Below are 16132 nucleotides of genomic sequence, written 5' to 3' on the forward strand. Positions count from 1 at the left end.
CTTGATGTCCAACGTAATCAGTGCACAGGACTTCTTTTTATTTTGGCCTCCAGAGGTAGCTTCTCTAGCTATATTGACGCCTGTTTGTATTGTATCTACGGTGGATCTTGATTTGCGAAATCCATATTGAGTATTCGATAAGCCACCTGGGCTTTCTAGAGTCAGCTGTAGGCGCTTGCTAATTATACGCTCGAAAATCTTTCCTAGGGAATCCAGCATACAAAGCGGCCTATATGAGGGTGGTTGCTCCGGCTGTTTACCACGTTTCAGCAATAGGACAAGTATTTGAAGTTTCCACAGGCGAGGGAACACGCTTATTGCATACAGGCATTAAAGTGATCAGTAAATAATCTAGCCCTAGTTGTGATCGCGGCTTTAAGGGCTATGTTTGGTACTCCGTCGGGTCCTGGGGATTTGTTATCAGCAACTCTTTTTGCAGCCTTCAGCACCTCTTGCTCGGTAATTTGCGGAATTTCCGTATTTTCGAGATCCTCGCTTGGATAAGTCCATCGATCTTGCGCCGGGAAAAGTGTTTCAACAATAGTACTCATCGGTATCGGGCACGTAGGTTGCTGTGATATCGGTCCTTTAACTTTGGCCATCACAGTTCTGTAGGCTGATCCCCAAAGATCTAGGTCGACATTATCCAATAGTTTCCTAGCACAATGACCACTGTAGAAGTTATAAAGACGTAACTACAAAATTGACTGTTGAGCATTTTCTCTGAAAATGTCCGGCTATATTCTCGCAAATAGGGACTCCAAATATTCTTCATTTTATAAACAACTCGGGCTGAATGAAGTGCATATTCGATGTAGCACTCAGTAGGTTCGAACAAGTTTTATGATATCATGAGGGCTTTTCATTAGCTACTGGGGCGACCTGGTTCGCAGCTCTTATGCCTATCTACCTTTGAATACATGCATATAAGCCGTTATTTTTGACAATGACATAAGTTCACTGTTAGCAAAAAGTTACTCATACGACATGACGTCACTTACTCAATATGATATGACAGACATGCATCGATATGTATACATTTTTTAAATTTAAAATGTAATGTCGCAATTAACTCATATATTTTCATTTCAAGCTTATACACTTTGATCGTCTGGAGTCGTACTGTGTAAATTACAATTTTCAATTACAATTACAAAATAACTAAAACTGGCCCTTTTCTTGTCCCTAGATACCTACCTCAAGAGCAAAACCTAAAACTAAAATTTGAAGTCTCGAACCCTAATTGCAAAAGTTTCAATTGCAACAATTATCTTATTTCTTTTCAGATGCCATTCTACTCAAATGTCCACTTTATCAAATGCATCTACAGAAAATTGTTGGCTTCCGGCCACCTTTAGAATATCTAACCGCACAAAACCTCATCTATTCACCAGCTTACAATTTTAAGGATCGCAATCGGCACAAGCGTCAAAGTAACAACATCGCGGCGGGTGTGACAGACGTCTACAATCCAGCACAAAAAGTTGCCAGCGCCACTGCGAGTTCTATTTGCTGGAGGATATGTAATGATGATAACGATTGTATTGCCTACGTCCATCTATTGGATACAAACGAATGTTATGGTTATTCATATTTTGAGCGTACACCACATTATCTGGCAATAGCCAGTGAACTGCCATTGGTGGCGGATGCTGAAGCGGTTTTCTATGAAAAAACTTGTTTAAAGGGTGCGTTGGATGGTTTAGTGCGGTCTTAAGGCCAAGGCACAATGAAGTTTTTCATATAGATGCGTTTAATGCAATCTTATGCATGCTAGTAACAGCGCCACAATCGCACAAGGTGTTGCGTTTGTAACTATAAAGGAACTTCAGACTTGAAAATTAAAGCACCCTTAGCCAAAGCAAATGTCGAGATCTTATTCTTGTGCTTTGCTTGCAACAAAAGTTGCAAGTTGGCTACTTTTTCGTGTCAGATGGCGCCAGTGTCGCTCGATCTGCCATTCTCCATAAAAATACGTGCAATCTACTCATTTTGCATGAGATTGCGTTAAACGCATCTGTATAAAAACTGCTTATGTGACGGGTCTTTTAGAGTGTTTGATTGAAAATACAAATGGGCATCGTTAAGTTTATTGATTTACTTGAAAACGCTGATTTTCATATGAATATGTAGAGATGGGAAATAGGTAAATACTCAAATGGTAAATACCCGGTAAATTGGTTATATATGGTAAAAATGGGTAAATACCCAAATATTTACCCAAAGGGGTAAAAATAATCCAGGGACGGAAAATAATAATTTTTTTTTTCGGAGTCGAAAAAGTCCTGGTCAAAAAATTGTCCTAGGTGAAAATATTTGAGTTCCCAGGTATCCCAATAGCAATCATGTCGAATCATGCATCCTTTTTATTTTTCGAACTTTTTCCATAAAAGTCCACATATACAATTAAAATCTGTATTTTTATATTTTTAGTCGATAGAACTAGTTAAACTCGGACTTTTAAAAATAAAAGTCCGGAAATAAAAGTTAAATTCGGACTTTTATTTTTTAAGGCCAAAATAAAAGACCCGCTAGATAGCAAAGAAACGGCTCATCCGAAACCTTTTGGCCTTAAAATATAAAAGTCCGAATTTAACTTTTATTTCCTGACTTTCATTTTTAAAAGTCCGAGTTTAACTAGTTCTATCGGACTCAAAAAATAAAAATACGGAAATAATTTTTATCTTGATCCAAAGATATTAAAAGTCCAAAATTAGTAGTTTTGCAAGGAATTATATTATAAAAGGAATAACAGTTTCGGCCCCTGAAATAATCTTTTGGAGAATATGGGAAACGAGCACACAAATTCAATCCAAAATGTACCCGATTTGTAATGTAGTTATCCATTGCGCTATCGGTTGAATGAGTTTTAATCTGTAATCCAGCATTTTTCAGAAAAAATATCTAAATTAGAGCGTTTACAGTCGCTATGAACTCATTTGGGAGGCCGAAACCAATAAATTTCCCTTTTGCATTGTACGTCCTATATGATCCTATTAACGTATATCTAAATTAGCGTCCGACATGAGTCTTAAAAGGTTTTAAACAATATGGGCCTGAAATATGTGAAAAATATCAGCCTCAAAAATGCTGTCACCTAAGAGTCTTTTACGACGCCAATTTCATGATATTATGAACAAACGAAAAATATTTAAATTAGTAAACTAGGCAGCTCCGGAATTAAAACTCAGATATTTTTCTGCGACAATTTATTCTTAATTAAAATTTAATTCAACTAATACTAATTTCATTTCTATCTTGTAATCATGGGAGTTTATCACAACAATTTTCTTCCCTACGTTTTCTGCTTCGGATATGTGTCAACAATTCTACCTAAAAGCCCGGAAGTAGTGTCGTTAAATAAGTCAAAATTAGCAGTATATGAGACCAATAAGGCTCATAAATGATATAGGAAGGAGGTCTGTATAAGACTTATGTTAGAGGCAAAATATGAGCGTGCTAGAAGTCATATAGCACTTCAGGCTCCTAAATGAGTGCAAACGATTCAAAGTATGAACTCCTGTCAGACTGATTGTTCACTCCGAGTGTTTGCTGGGTTCTTTGTTTAAAATCAAAACGAAATTTTTTTAATTTCAAATGACGTATAAATTTAATTGCTGAATTGTAATTCCAAGCAGCCTCGATCCAAGTGATTTTTAAATATCCAAAAAAAGATACCTAAAAGGAATATTCCGGGTATTTTCCTGGTATTTACCCATAAAAATGGTAAATAACCGGAACAATCCCATCTCTATGAATACGCTATCATTTTTGTTTTTGTGTCCATATTGTTTGCTTTTGTTTTGTTTGCTTTTAATTCCAGCAGCGTGTAAACAACGTAAATGGACGCTGACAAAAATTCCCGGTACTAGTTTGGTATTACAGGGCAAGAAGACAATAGCAACACTGGTCACACGGCGTGAGTGTGCTGAGCGTTGCCTCTTTGAAGATGAATTTAAATGCCTATCGGCATCATTTGCGCCATCCTACCGCAACAATAGAGAAAGGTAAGAGTGAGTGAGTGAATTTGTGTGAGTGTGACATCAAATCGAGTGAATTAGTAGCGAATATTCAGCGATATGCGGTGAGGGTGGGGAATGCACATAAAATTCCATTGAAATCAAAACAATGCCGATTCAAATTCCAAATAAGAATTTTATGGCTTTATTGGTTATGTATTTTGTTGTTGCATTAAAATAAAAAACCATTTATGAATAACTAGCCTTTACCCGCGGCCCCGTCCGCAAGGAAAATTTTAAATATATGGGCTATTCGCGTCAGCCTGCTTATTATCTGTTTAAAATTTTGTTTTCTGTCTAATGCATTTTATTTTTGTAATTGAGTAAAAAAACGGACTAAATGAGCTGATAACCTGATAGGATCCCAAATGATCCCGAAATTATCCAGAAAAAGCTACGAAATGACGCAAACGCTATCGCGGACGGATCCCGAAAACCATCCAGAAATGCCCCGAAAGGGTCTCCAAAAGTTCCCCGAATAGTCCCAAAAAAACCCGAAATGAGAGCGACACGATTCTAGACGTATCCAGAGAACCACACAGAAATGATCCCTGAAGGTGTTCCAAAATGATCCCGAAAAGGTTCCGAAATGACTCTGACGGGCTCCCGGGCGGATCTCAAAAACCATCCAGAAAATATCCAGGAAGGGTCCCTAAATTATCCCGACTAACTCCAGAAAAAGTTCCGAAATGGCTCCGAGGGGATCCACGATGGATCGCGAAAACCATACAGAAATGATTCCGGAAGGATTCCAAAATGATCCCGCATTAGCTCCGAAAAGGTCCCGAAATAACCCCGACGGGATCCCGGACAAATCCCGAAAACCATCCAGAAATGATGCCGGAAGGAATCCCAAATGATTCCGTAAAAGTCCCGCGTTGATTTCGACGGGATCCCGAACGGATACCGAAAATCATCCAGAAGTGATGCCGGAAAGGTCCTCAAATGATCACCTAATAGTCCCGAAATGACCCTTGAGGGGTCAAGGATGGATCCCATAAACCATCCAGAAATGATCCCGATATAGTCCCGAAGAAGTCCCGAAATGACCCTGACGGGATCTCGAACGCACCCCTGTATGACCCTGACGGGATCCCGGACAGATCCCGAAAACCATCCCGCAAAAGTCCCGCAATGATTCCGAGGGGATCCTGATCGGATACCGAAAACCATCCAGAAGTGATGCCGGAAGGGTCCTCAAATGATCACCTAATAGCAAAATGACCCTGACGGCATCCCGGACTGATCCCAAAATCCATCCAGAAATGATCTTGGGAAGATCCCAAAATTATCCCGAAATAGTCTCGGAAAAGTTCAGAAATTACCCTGACGGGTTCCCGGACGAATCCTGAAAGCCATCTCTAAATGATCCCGAAAAAGTCCCGAAATGACCCTGACTGGACCCCGAAAGGATCCCGAAAACTATCCAGAAATGATGCCGGAAATGTCCTCAAATGATCACCTAATAGTTCCGAAAAGACCCTGACGGGATCCCGAACGGATCCCGACAACTATCTAGAAATGATGCCGAAAGGGCCCGCAAATGATCCCGTATCAGTCGAGAAAAAGTCCAGAAATGAACCCGACGGGATGCCGGACGAATCCCAAAAACCATCCAGAAATGATGCCGGAAGGGACACCAAATGATCCCGAAAAAGTCCCGCAATAATTCCGACGGGATCCTGAGCGGATACCGAAAACCATCCAGAAGTGATGCCGAAAAGGTCCTCAAATGATCACCTAATAGTCCCAAAATGACCCTGACGGCATCCCGGACAGATCCCGAAATCCATCCAAAAACGATCTTGGGAGGGTCCCAAAATTATCCCGAAATAGTCTGGGAAAAGTCCAGAAATTACCCTGACGGAACCCGGACGAATCCTAAAAACCAATCTTAAATGATGCCGAAAAAGTCCCGAAATGACCCTGATGGGACCCGGAAAGGATCCCGAAAACTAACCAGAAATGATGCCGGAAAGGTCCTCAAATGATCTCCCAATAGTTCCGAAAAGACCCTGATGGGATCCTGAACGAATCCCGACAACTATCCAGAAATGATACCGAAAGGGCCCGCAAATGATCCCTTATTGGTCGAGAAAAAGTCCCGAAATGACCCAGACGGGATGCCGGACGAATCCCAAAAACCATCCAGAAATGATGTCGGAAGGGACCCCAATGATCCCGAAAAAGTCCCGCAATTATTCCGACGGGAATCTGAACGGATACCGAAAACCATCCAGAAGTGATGCCGGAACAGTCCTCAAATGCTCACCTAATAGTCCCAAAATGACCCTGAGGGCATCCCGGACAAATCCCGAAATCCATCCAAAAATGATCTTGGGAAGGTCCCAAAATGATCCCGAAATAGTCTCGAAAAAGTTCAGAAATTACCCTGACGGGTTCCCGGACGAATCCTGAAAGCCATCCTTAAATGATCCCGAAAAAGCCCCGAAATGACCCTGACGGGATCCCGAAAGGATTCCAAAAACTATCCAGAAATGATGCCGGAAAGGTCCTCAAATGATCCCCTAATAGTTCCAAAATGACCATGACGGGATCCCGAACGGATCCCGACAACTATCCAGAAATTATGCCGAAAGGGTCCGCAAATGATCCCGTATTAGTCGAGAAAAAGTACCGAAATGACCCCGACGGGATCCCGGATGAATCCCAAAAACCATCCAGAAATGATGCCGGTAGGTATCCCAAATGATCCCGAAATAATCCCGAAATGACCTCGTCGGCATCCCGGACGGATACCGAAAATTATCCAGAAATGATGCCGGAAAGGTCCACAAATGATCCCCTAATAGTCCCGAAATTACCCTGATGGGATCCCGGACGGATCCCGAAAACCATCCAGAAATGATGCCGGAAGAGCCCCCAAATGATCCCGAAAAAGTCCCCAAATGACCCTGACGATATCCCGGACGGATCCCGAAAACCATCCAGAAATGATGCCGGAAGAGCCCCCAAATGATCCCGAAAAAGTCCCCAAATGACCCCGACGAGATCCCGCACGGATCCCGAAAACCATCCAGAAATGATGCCGGAAGAGCCCCAAATGATCCCGAAAAAGTCCCCAAATGACCCCGACATACTCCAGAAAAGGTTCCGAAATGGCTCCGAGGGAATCAACGACGGATCGCGAAAACCATACAGAAATGATTCCGGAAGGATCCCAAAATGATCCCGAAATAGTCCGGAAATGACCCAGATGGGATCCCGCACAGATCCAGAAATGATCCCGGAAGGGTCCAAAAACTATCCCGGAAAAGTAACAAAAAATCCCGAAATGGCTCCTACGGCATCCCGGACGGATTCAGAAATGATCTCGGAAGGGTCCCCAAATGATCCCAAAATGGTCCCGAAATGACCCTGATGGATCCGGAAAACCATCAAGAAATTATGCCGGAAGGGTCCCCAAATGATCCCGAAATAAAACAGATAAAGTCACGAAACGACCCCTAGAGGATCCCCAAATGATCCCGTATTAGCCCCGAAAAAGTCCCAAAATGACCCTGACGGGATCCCTAAAGGATTCCGAAAACAATACAGAAATGATGCCGGAAAGGTCCTCAAATGATCCCCTAATAGTCCCGAAATGACTGTGACGGGATCCCGACAACTATCCAGAAATGATGCCGAAAGGGTCCGCAAATGATCCCGTATTAGTCGAAAAAAAGTCCCGAAAGGACCACGACGGGATCCCGGACGAATCCCAAAAACCATCCAGAAATGATGCCGGTAGGTATCCCAAATGATCCCGAAATAGTCCCGAAATGACCTCGTCGGCATCCCGGACGGATCCCGAAAATTATCCAGAAATGATGCCGGAAAGGTTCCCAAATGATCCCCTAATAGGCCCGAAATTACCCTAATGGGATCCCGGACGGATCCCGAAAACCATCCAGAAATGATGCCGAAAGGGTTCCCAAATGATCCCGTATTAGTCGCGAAAAAGTCCCGAAATGACCCCGACGGGATCCCGGACGGATCCCGAAAACCATCCAGAAATGATGCCGAAAGGGTTCCCAAATGATCCCGTATTAGTCGCGAAAAAGTCCCGAAATGACCCCGACGGGATCCCGGACGGATCCCGAAAACCATCCAGAAATGATGCCGGATGAGCCCCAAAATGATCCCGAAAAAGTCCCCAAATGACCCCGACGAGATCCCGGACGGATCCCGAAAACCATCAAGAAATGATGCCGGAAAAGCCCCCAAATGATCCCGAAAAAGTCCCCAAATGACCCCGACGATATCCCAGACGGATCCCGAAAACCATCCAGAAATGATGCCGGAAGAGCCCCCAAATGATCCCGAAAAAGTCCCCATATGACCCCGACGAGATCCCGCACGGATCCCGAAAACCATCCAGAAACGATGCCGGAAGGGTCCCCAAATGATCGCGAAATAGTCCCGAAATGATTCCGGAGTAGTCCCGAAAATGTTCCAAAATAACCCCGACGGGATCCCGGACGGATCCCGTAAACTATACAGAAATGATCCCGGAAGGGTCCCAAAATGATCCCGAAATAGTCCCGAAAAAGTCCCGAAATTACCCCAGCGTAATCCCGGACCGATCCCGAAAACCATCCAGAAATGATCCCGGAAGGGTCTCGATATGACCCTTACGGGATTACAAATAAGGTGAAGCTAATTATAAAACCATGTTAATAAGGCAGCAGGCGCATTGGAGCGAATAAAAAGTTAGATAGAAACATACAGGTAAAGCTAATAAAAGCGTGCTAATAAAAACAATTGATGGAGGGCGGATGGCGGGAGTAGAGGAGAGGACCACTGATCGTTCCTCCAAAATTGTCTAGATCTCGTTCTGTATGTACCAGATACCAAAAACTATTGATTTAGGAGAAAATTTAGATTGAGTTATAACAATTTATGGATTTTACACCAGAGGGGGGTGATAAAGGGGGGCGGGCGGAGGGTGTCACTGCTTACTTTGTAAGCCCTCGACTTATTTGACCCCTTGAGTCTGTGATATTGGTGAAGGCCAGTATACGTAAAGTTATAATGTGTAAAAATTATGAAAAATAATTTCTCGAAGGGGTCATGGGACCCCCACCCCTCTTTCCATGTTCGAAAAAAATTTCGCTATTAGACTACTGTCTGTGTCCCAAATTTCATCAAAATCCGTGTAGCCATTCTGGCGTGATTCAGTCGCAAAGACGAAAAAATATAATAATTAAATTATAACTGTTCCTAGGGGGCGGGGACCACGCCCCTTTTGAAAAATATATAGCTAGTAGATCCTTCTAGACTATTGGCTATATGTGTGCAAAATTTCATCCAAATCGGTCCAGCCGTTCTTGCGTTATTGAGTCACAAAGACAAACGTCTGGACAAACATCCAAACATCCAAACATCCAAACATCCAAACATCTTAACATCCAAACTTTCCCATTTATAATATACTAGCCCTTACCCGCGGCCCCGTCCGCAAGGAGAAATTTAAATATATGGGCTATTCGCGTTAGCCTGCTTATTATCTGTTTAAAATTTTGTTTTCTGTCTAATGCATTTTATTTTTGTAATTGAGTAAAAAAAAAAGAACTAAATGAGCTGATAACCTGATAGGATCCCAAATGATCCCGAAATTATCCAGAAAAAGCTATGAAATTACCCCCACGCTATCGCGGACGGATCCCGAAAACCATCCAGAAATGCCCCGAAAGGGTCTCCAAAAGTTCCCCGAATAGTCCCAAAAAAAAACCCGAAATGACAGCGACACGATTCTAGATGTATCCAGAGAACCACACAGAAATGATCCCTGAAGGTGTTCCAAAATGATCCCGAAAAGGTTCCGAAATGACCCTGACGGGCTCCCGGGCGGATCTCAAAAACCATCCAGAAAATATCCAGGAAGGGTCCCTAAATTATCCCGACATACTCCATACTTTTTTTTTTTTTTACTCCAGAAAAAGTTCCGAAATGGGTCCCAGGGGATCCACGACGGATGCGAAAACCATACAGAAATGATTCCGGAAGGATCCCAAAATGGTCCCGAAATAGTCCGGAAATGACCCAGATGGGATCCCACACAGATCCAGAAATGATCCCGGAAGGGTGCAAAAACTATCCCGGAAAAGTAACAAAAAATACGGAAATGGCTCCTACGGCATCCCGGACGGATCCAGAAATGATCTCGAAAGTTCCCCAAATGTTCCCAAAATGGTCCCGAAATGACCCTGATGGATCCGTCAAACCATCAAGAAATTATGCCGAAAGGGTCCCAAAATGATCCCGAAATAATACAGAAAAAATCACGAAACGACCCCTACAGGATCCCCAAATGATCCCGTATTAGCCCCGAAAAGGTCCCGAAATAACCCCGACGGGATCCCGGACAAATCCCGAAAACCATCCAGAAATGATGCCGGAAGAAATCCCAAATGATTCCGAAAAAGTCCCGCATTGATTCCGACGGGATCCCGAACGGATACCGAAAATCATCCAGAAATGATGCCAGAAAGGTCCTCAAATGATCACCTAATAGTCCCGAGATTACCCTTAAGGGGTCATGGACGGATCCCATAAACCATCCAGAAATGATCCCGATATAGTCCCGAAGAAGTCCCGAAATGACCCTGACGGGATCTCGAACGCACCCCTAAATGACCCCGACCGGATCCTGAAAGCCGTCTCTAAATTATCCCGAAAAAGTCCCGAAATGACCCTGACTGGACCCCGAAAGGATCCCGAAAACTTTCCAGAAATGATGCCGGAAAGGTCCTCAAATGATCTCCTAATAGTTCCGAAAAGACCCTGACGGGATCCCGAACGGACCCCGACAACTATCTAGAAATGATGTCGAAAGGGCCCGCAAATGATCCCGTATTAGTCGAGAAAAAGTCCCGAAATGACCCCGACGGGATGCCGAACGAATCCCAAAAACCATCCAGAAATGACCCGGAAGGAACACCAAATGATCCCGAAAAAGTCCCGCAATTACTCCGACGGGATCCCGAACGGATACCGAAAACCATCCAGAAGTGATGCCGGAAAGGTCCTCAAATGATCACCTAATAGTCCCAAAATGACCCTGACGGCATCCCGGACGAATCCTGAAAACCAATCTTAAATGATGCCGAAAAAGTCCCGAAATGACCCTGATGGGACACGGAAAGGATCCCGAAAACTAACCAGAAATGATGCCGGAAAGGTCCTCAAATGATCTCCCAATAGTTCCGAAAAGACCCTGACGGGATCCCGAACAGATCCCGACAACTATCCAGAAATTATACCGAAAGGGCCCGCAAATGATCCCGTATTAGTCGAGAAAAAGTCCCGAAATGACCCCGACGGGATGCCGGACGAATCCCAAAAACCATCCAGAAATGATGTCGGAAGGGACCCCAATGATCACGAAAAAGTCCCGCAATTATTCCGACGGGATCCTGAACGGATACCGAAAATCATCCAGAAGTGATGCCGGAAAGGTCCTCAACATCTTGGAACATCAGTGAGCAGACGTGTTTTTATTCGCTGTGCTTGTATCATATTTTTAAATGATGAATAGCTGTCTTAAGTGTACAAGTTTGTGTGGTGGTGATGACCATTTAATGTGTGGCCTATGTGAAATAAAAACGCACATAAAATGCACAAAACTTAGTGCTAATATTATTAATATATTAAAGAACAATAATAATCTGTTCTACAGATGTGACAATTGTGTTGTTGGTTTGCCCTCCGTTATGCGGACCAAAATTGCAGAGACTCAAAAAAGTCTCAAAGCTCTCAGTAGCTTTTTCAAGTCGTTAAATAATAATGCCAATAATAAACAGAGAAACAAAAATAACTCTGCTGCTAAAGACAATGTTATTGTAACGCGGTCAAAAACAAAGGGCGTCGAACCGAACGTGAAACAACCACAAAAAGCAATAGAAAAAATGCAGTGTCAAGTGCAATCTCATTCTCTTCAACAACTGAGTGCTAGTGATTTTGATCATGCGAGCACGAGTCTTGTTGGTGGTGAAGATGCTGCTGCAGCTGCTGCTGGCGTCGCTGATATTGGGAGTGTGAATGCTGGTAGTTATTCTGCTGTAGCTGGCGCTGTTTCTGATACTGCAGAGTCTGTCGCTTCATTTCGTTCTTATTCTTCTAATACCGGACATCCCAATGAGCAATTGAAAAATAGTTCCCAAAGTGATGGAATGAATAACCAAAAGGCGCGTCCAATAGTTGTTGGTAGTAACTCTAATGCTAGTTTAGAAGTTAGTGTACGATTCAAATGGCTTCATCTGTCATCTTTTAAGCCATCTGTGAATGCTGAAACTATAGTTGACTATGTATCAAGAACTGCAAATATTTCGCCTTTATTAATGCGGTGCCAAAAACTTACGAAAAGGGATATAGATGAAAAGTCCTTACGGAGTGTTAATTTTAAGCTTGGGATCTCAGCATCTAATTATAATAAGTTGCTCGATTCGTCAATTTGGCCATCGGATGTAAAAGTAAGACCGTTTCGTTTTTTTCAAAGGACTATGGTGCAAAAGGACAACTCATAAGTCCTCGCTCCGTCACCAGTAATGACTGCTACAATTCCTGTCTAATTGATGATGTCCGTTCTTTAAAGAACTCAATATCAATATATTTTCAAAACATATCAGGCATGAGAACTAAGGCCTCTGCTGTATTTGCTGCTACCTCTAGTGAAGAATACGATTTGATAGTTCTTGTTGAGACGTGGCTTACTGCGGACTTTTTTAGTAATGAGTTTTTTGATAAAAATTTGTATAATATATATCGCAAAGATCGTGATAGTGTAAGTACAGGACTTTATCGAGGTGGAGGAGTGCTAATTGCTGTAAGAAAAAGCCTACAAACCTCGGAGGTTCCTCTTAATATCGCTGATACTTCTATTGATCAGCTTATAATCAGTATAAAAGGCAAAACAGAATGTCTATTTGTCAGTGTTTCTTATATACCACCAAATAGTGTAGATAGTGTTTATGAAAATCACGTTTATAATATTATGCATGTTTCGAGCACTAACTTGAATTCTAAATTTTGTATTTTAGGGGATTTTAACTTAAATAAAATCGTATGGAATTATCTTCCAGGTGAGAAAACTCTCATACCTACTAACGTCAATCAAGCTAGTGAAATGTACTTAGTTGATAATTTTTATAGTTTACAGTTAGTTCAAATCAATGATTTTGAAAATACGCTAGGTAAAATCCTCGATCTTATATTTGTTAGTAATGATCTTAATTATAATTTAATTCGTTCTCTCTGCCCGTTATCTAATACTGATAAACATCACGTACCATTGATATTGGAGATTAAGTTTTATGAATTTGGAAATATTAAACTCAATAATGAAGTTGGTTTCAACTATAGCCGATGTGATTTTGCCTTGATCAATAATTTGATCTCAAATATTGACTGGCAGTCTCTTTTTAATAATCGCAATCTTTCAGACTGCTTTGACTTATTCAAAAGTAATATCTCGGAAATAATGAATATTAATATTCCTCGTTTCCCGGCAAGGGTTTACAAGTTGCCGTGGTATACCAAAAGCTTAAAGACTCTAAAAAATTTGCGTAATAAATATCATAAACTTTTTAAAAAATCAGGAAGTCCCGAACTCAAGCAACAATATCTGAATTACGCGAAGGAGTTTAATTGTCTTGATAAGTTTCTGTACAATAGATATATTCTCAATTTCGAAAATAATATCAAATCGAATCCTAAATCGTTTTGGAATTTCATTCGCTCCAAACAATCGGTTTCAACAATACCGTTGTCTGTGTCTTACAAGGGCAAGAATTCATCATCGTCTAGTGATTCAGCCAATTTGTTTGCAGAATTTTTTAAAGAAAACTTTGCTACTGATGATCTATGGAATGACGACGGGGATATGTTGAATGAGATAACGTCTTGTTTCGACTTCTCCTCATTAGTTCTAGATATTGATGATATTATCTTAAGTATTCAGACGATCAAGAGCTCCAAGCAATGTGATTATCAAGAATTTTCATCTTTTTTCCTGAAACAATGTGTAGCTTCCGTTGCAGAGCCCTTGTTGCATATATTTAATTTATCATTAAAGTCTGGTATCTTTTTGGATGAATGGAAAACTACTTTTATTCAACCTATTCATAAAAGTGGTAGTAAAATTGACGTTACAAACTATCGGCCAATATCGAAGATCCCCGTGATTTCAAAACTTTTTGAGAAAACGGTGATGTTTAAATTATCGTCCGCAGTTAAGCGTTATATTTGCCCATGTCAGCATGGCTTTGTTCCGGGGCGTTCAACAGTAACTAATCTGGTCGTTTTTTCGAATTACTGCATCTCGTCTTTTACTCATGGTTGTCAAGTTGACTGCATATATACGGACATATCCAAAGCTTTTGACAGAGTTTCGCACAAAGCTCTCTTGGCTAAATTGCGAAAAATGGGTTTCCACTCAACATTTTTACAGTGGATTTATTCATACTTATCCAATAGGATAAATTTTGTTGTTATTGACAACGTAAAGTCATCGCCTTATGTAGCAACCTCAGGTGTGCCCCAAGGTAGTATCCTTGGCCCACTTTTCTTTATTCTCTTTATCAATGATGTAAGTGCTTGTTTCAAGCAATGCAATTATCTCCTTTACGCTGATGATTTGAAAATTTTTTTCAGAATCAAGAACGAGTCTGATACTCTCATACTACAATCTGAGTTAAATAATTTTAATGAGTGGTGCTGTAAAAATAAGCTTGCGCTGAATGCCAACAAATGTTATTACATAACTTATTCCAAATTATGTAATAAATTGATTTCGTCTTACTATGTCTCTAATAAGCCGTTACTTAGGGTGAATAAAATTCGGGATTTAGGTGTTGTATTTGATTCGTCTTTTACATTCACCGAGCACTTAAATTTTATTATCCCCAAAGCATATTCCTTACTGGCCTTTATTAAAAGAAATGGATCCGAGTTTAAGGACCCATATACTAAAAAACTATTATATAATGCCTTTGTGCGGTCAAGGCTTGAGTATGGTTCCATAATATGGAGTCCTTATTATGAGGTACACAATAAGAGAGTCGAACGTGTGCAAAAAATATTCATGAAGTACTGTTTATACGATATAAACTTCGATCTGCCTCTTCCTCCATATATCTCTAGGTGTAAGCTAATTAATCTTCACACATTAGAAAGTAGAAGATTAATTACATCTATAATGTTTATTTATGATATTTCCAATGGCAATATTGATTGCCCGATACTGTTAGAGTCTTTGAACTTTTATGTTCCATCATGGACTTTGCGCCAATATAATATGTTTTTAATTGACCAGTTTAGATCTAATTACGCACTTAATGGCCCGATCACTCGCGCTCTAATTGCTATTAACTCAATCAATAATAATTATTGTATTGATTTTGCGATATCTCGTCGAAGTTTTAAAAATATGTTATTTTCCATTTTAAATTAAGTTTACTGTAAATAAACCTTATGTTTAATAATGTTTAATATAGTCTGTAAGATTTTTGTAATCATAGACTGAATAAAGAAATATGAAATATGAAATATGAAATGCAAACCTAATAGCCCCAAAATTACCCTGACGGCATCCCGGACAAATCCCGAAATCCATCCAGAAATGATCTTGGGAAGGTCCCAAAATGATCCCGAAATAGTCTCGGAAAAGTCCAGAAATTACCCTGACGGGTTCCCGGACGAATCCTGAAAGACATCCTTAAATGGTCCCGAAAAAACCCCTAAATGACCCTGACGGGTCCCGAAAGGATTCCGAAAACTATCCAGAAATGATGCCGGAAAGGTTTTCAGATGACCCCCTAATAGTCCCTAAATGACCGTGACGGGATCCCGAACGGATCCCGGCAACTATCCAGAAATGATGCCGAAAGGGTCCGCAAATGATCCCGTATTAGTCGAGAAAAAGTCCCGAAATAACCCCGACGGGATCCCGGACGAATCCCAAAAACCATCCAGAAATGATGCCGGAAAGGTCCACAAATGAGCCCTAATATATCCGAAATTACCCTGATGGGATCCCGGACGGATCCCGAAAACCATCCAGAAATGATGCCGAAGGGGTTCCCAAATGATCCCGTATTAGTCGCGAAAAAGTC

General features: G+C 41.3%; 1 protein-coding gene across 13 annotated transcripts in view; it reads left to right on the plus strand.

Annotated features, from left to right (window-relative positions):
• The window catches only part of LOC137238187 (uncharacterized), a 61173-nt gene that overhangs the window by 14263 nt on the left and 30778 nt on the right, over positions 1–16132 (plus strand). For all 13 annotated transcript variants that reach the window (XM_067762884.1, XM_067762888.1, XM_067762885.1 and 10 more), the window contains 2 exons: positions 1287–1688; positions 3818–4007. In XM_067762884.1, coding sequence (XP_067618985.1) covers positions 1287–1688; positions 3818–4007 — 592 coding nt within the window. The remainder of the gene's footprint in view (positions 1–1286; positions 1689–3817; positions 4008–16132) is intronic.

Source organism: Eurosta solidaginis, chromosome 1 (genome assembly GCF_040869045.1).
Source record: "Eurosta solidaginis isolate ZX-2024a chromosome 1, ASM4086904v1, whole genome shotgun sequence".
NCBI classification, from domain to species: Eukaryota; Metazoa; Arthropoda; class Insecta; order Diptera; family Tephritidae; genus Eurosta; species Eurosta solidaginis.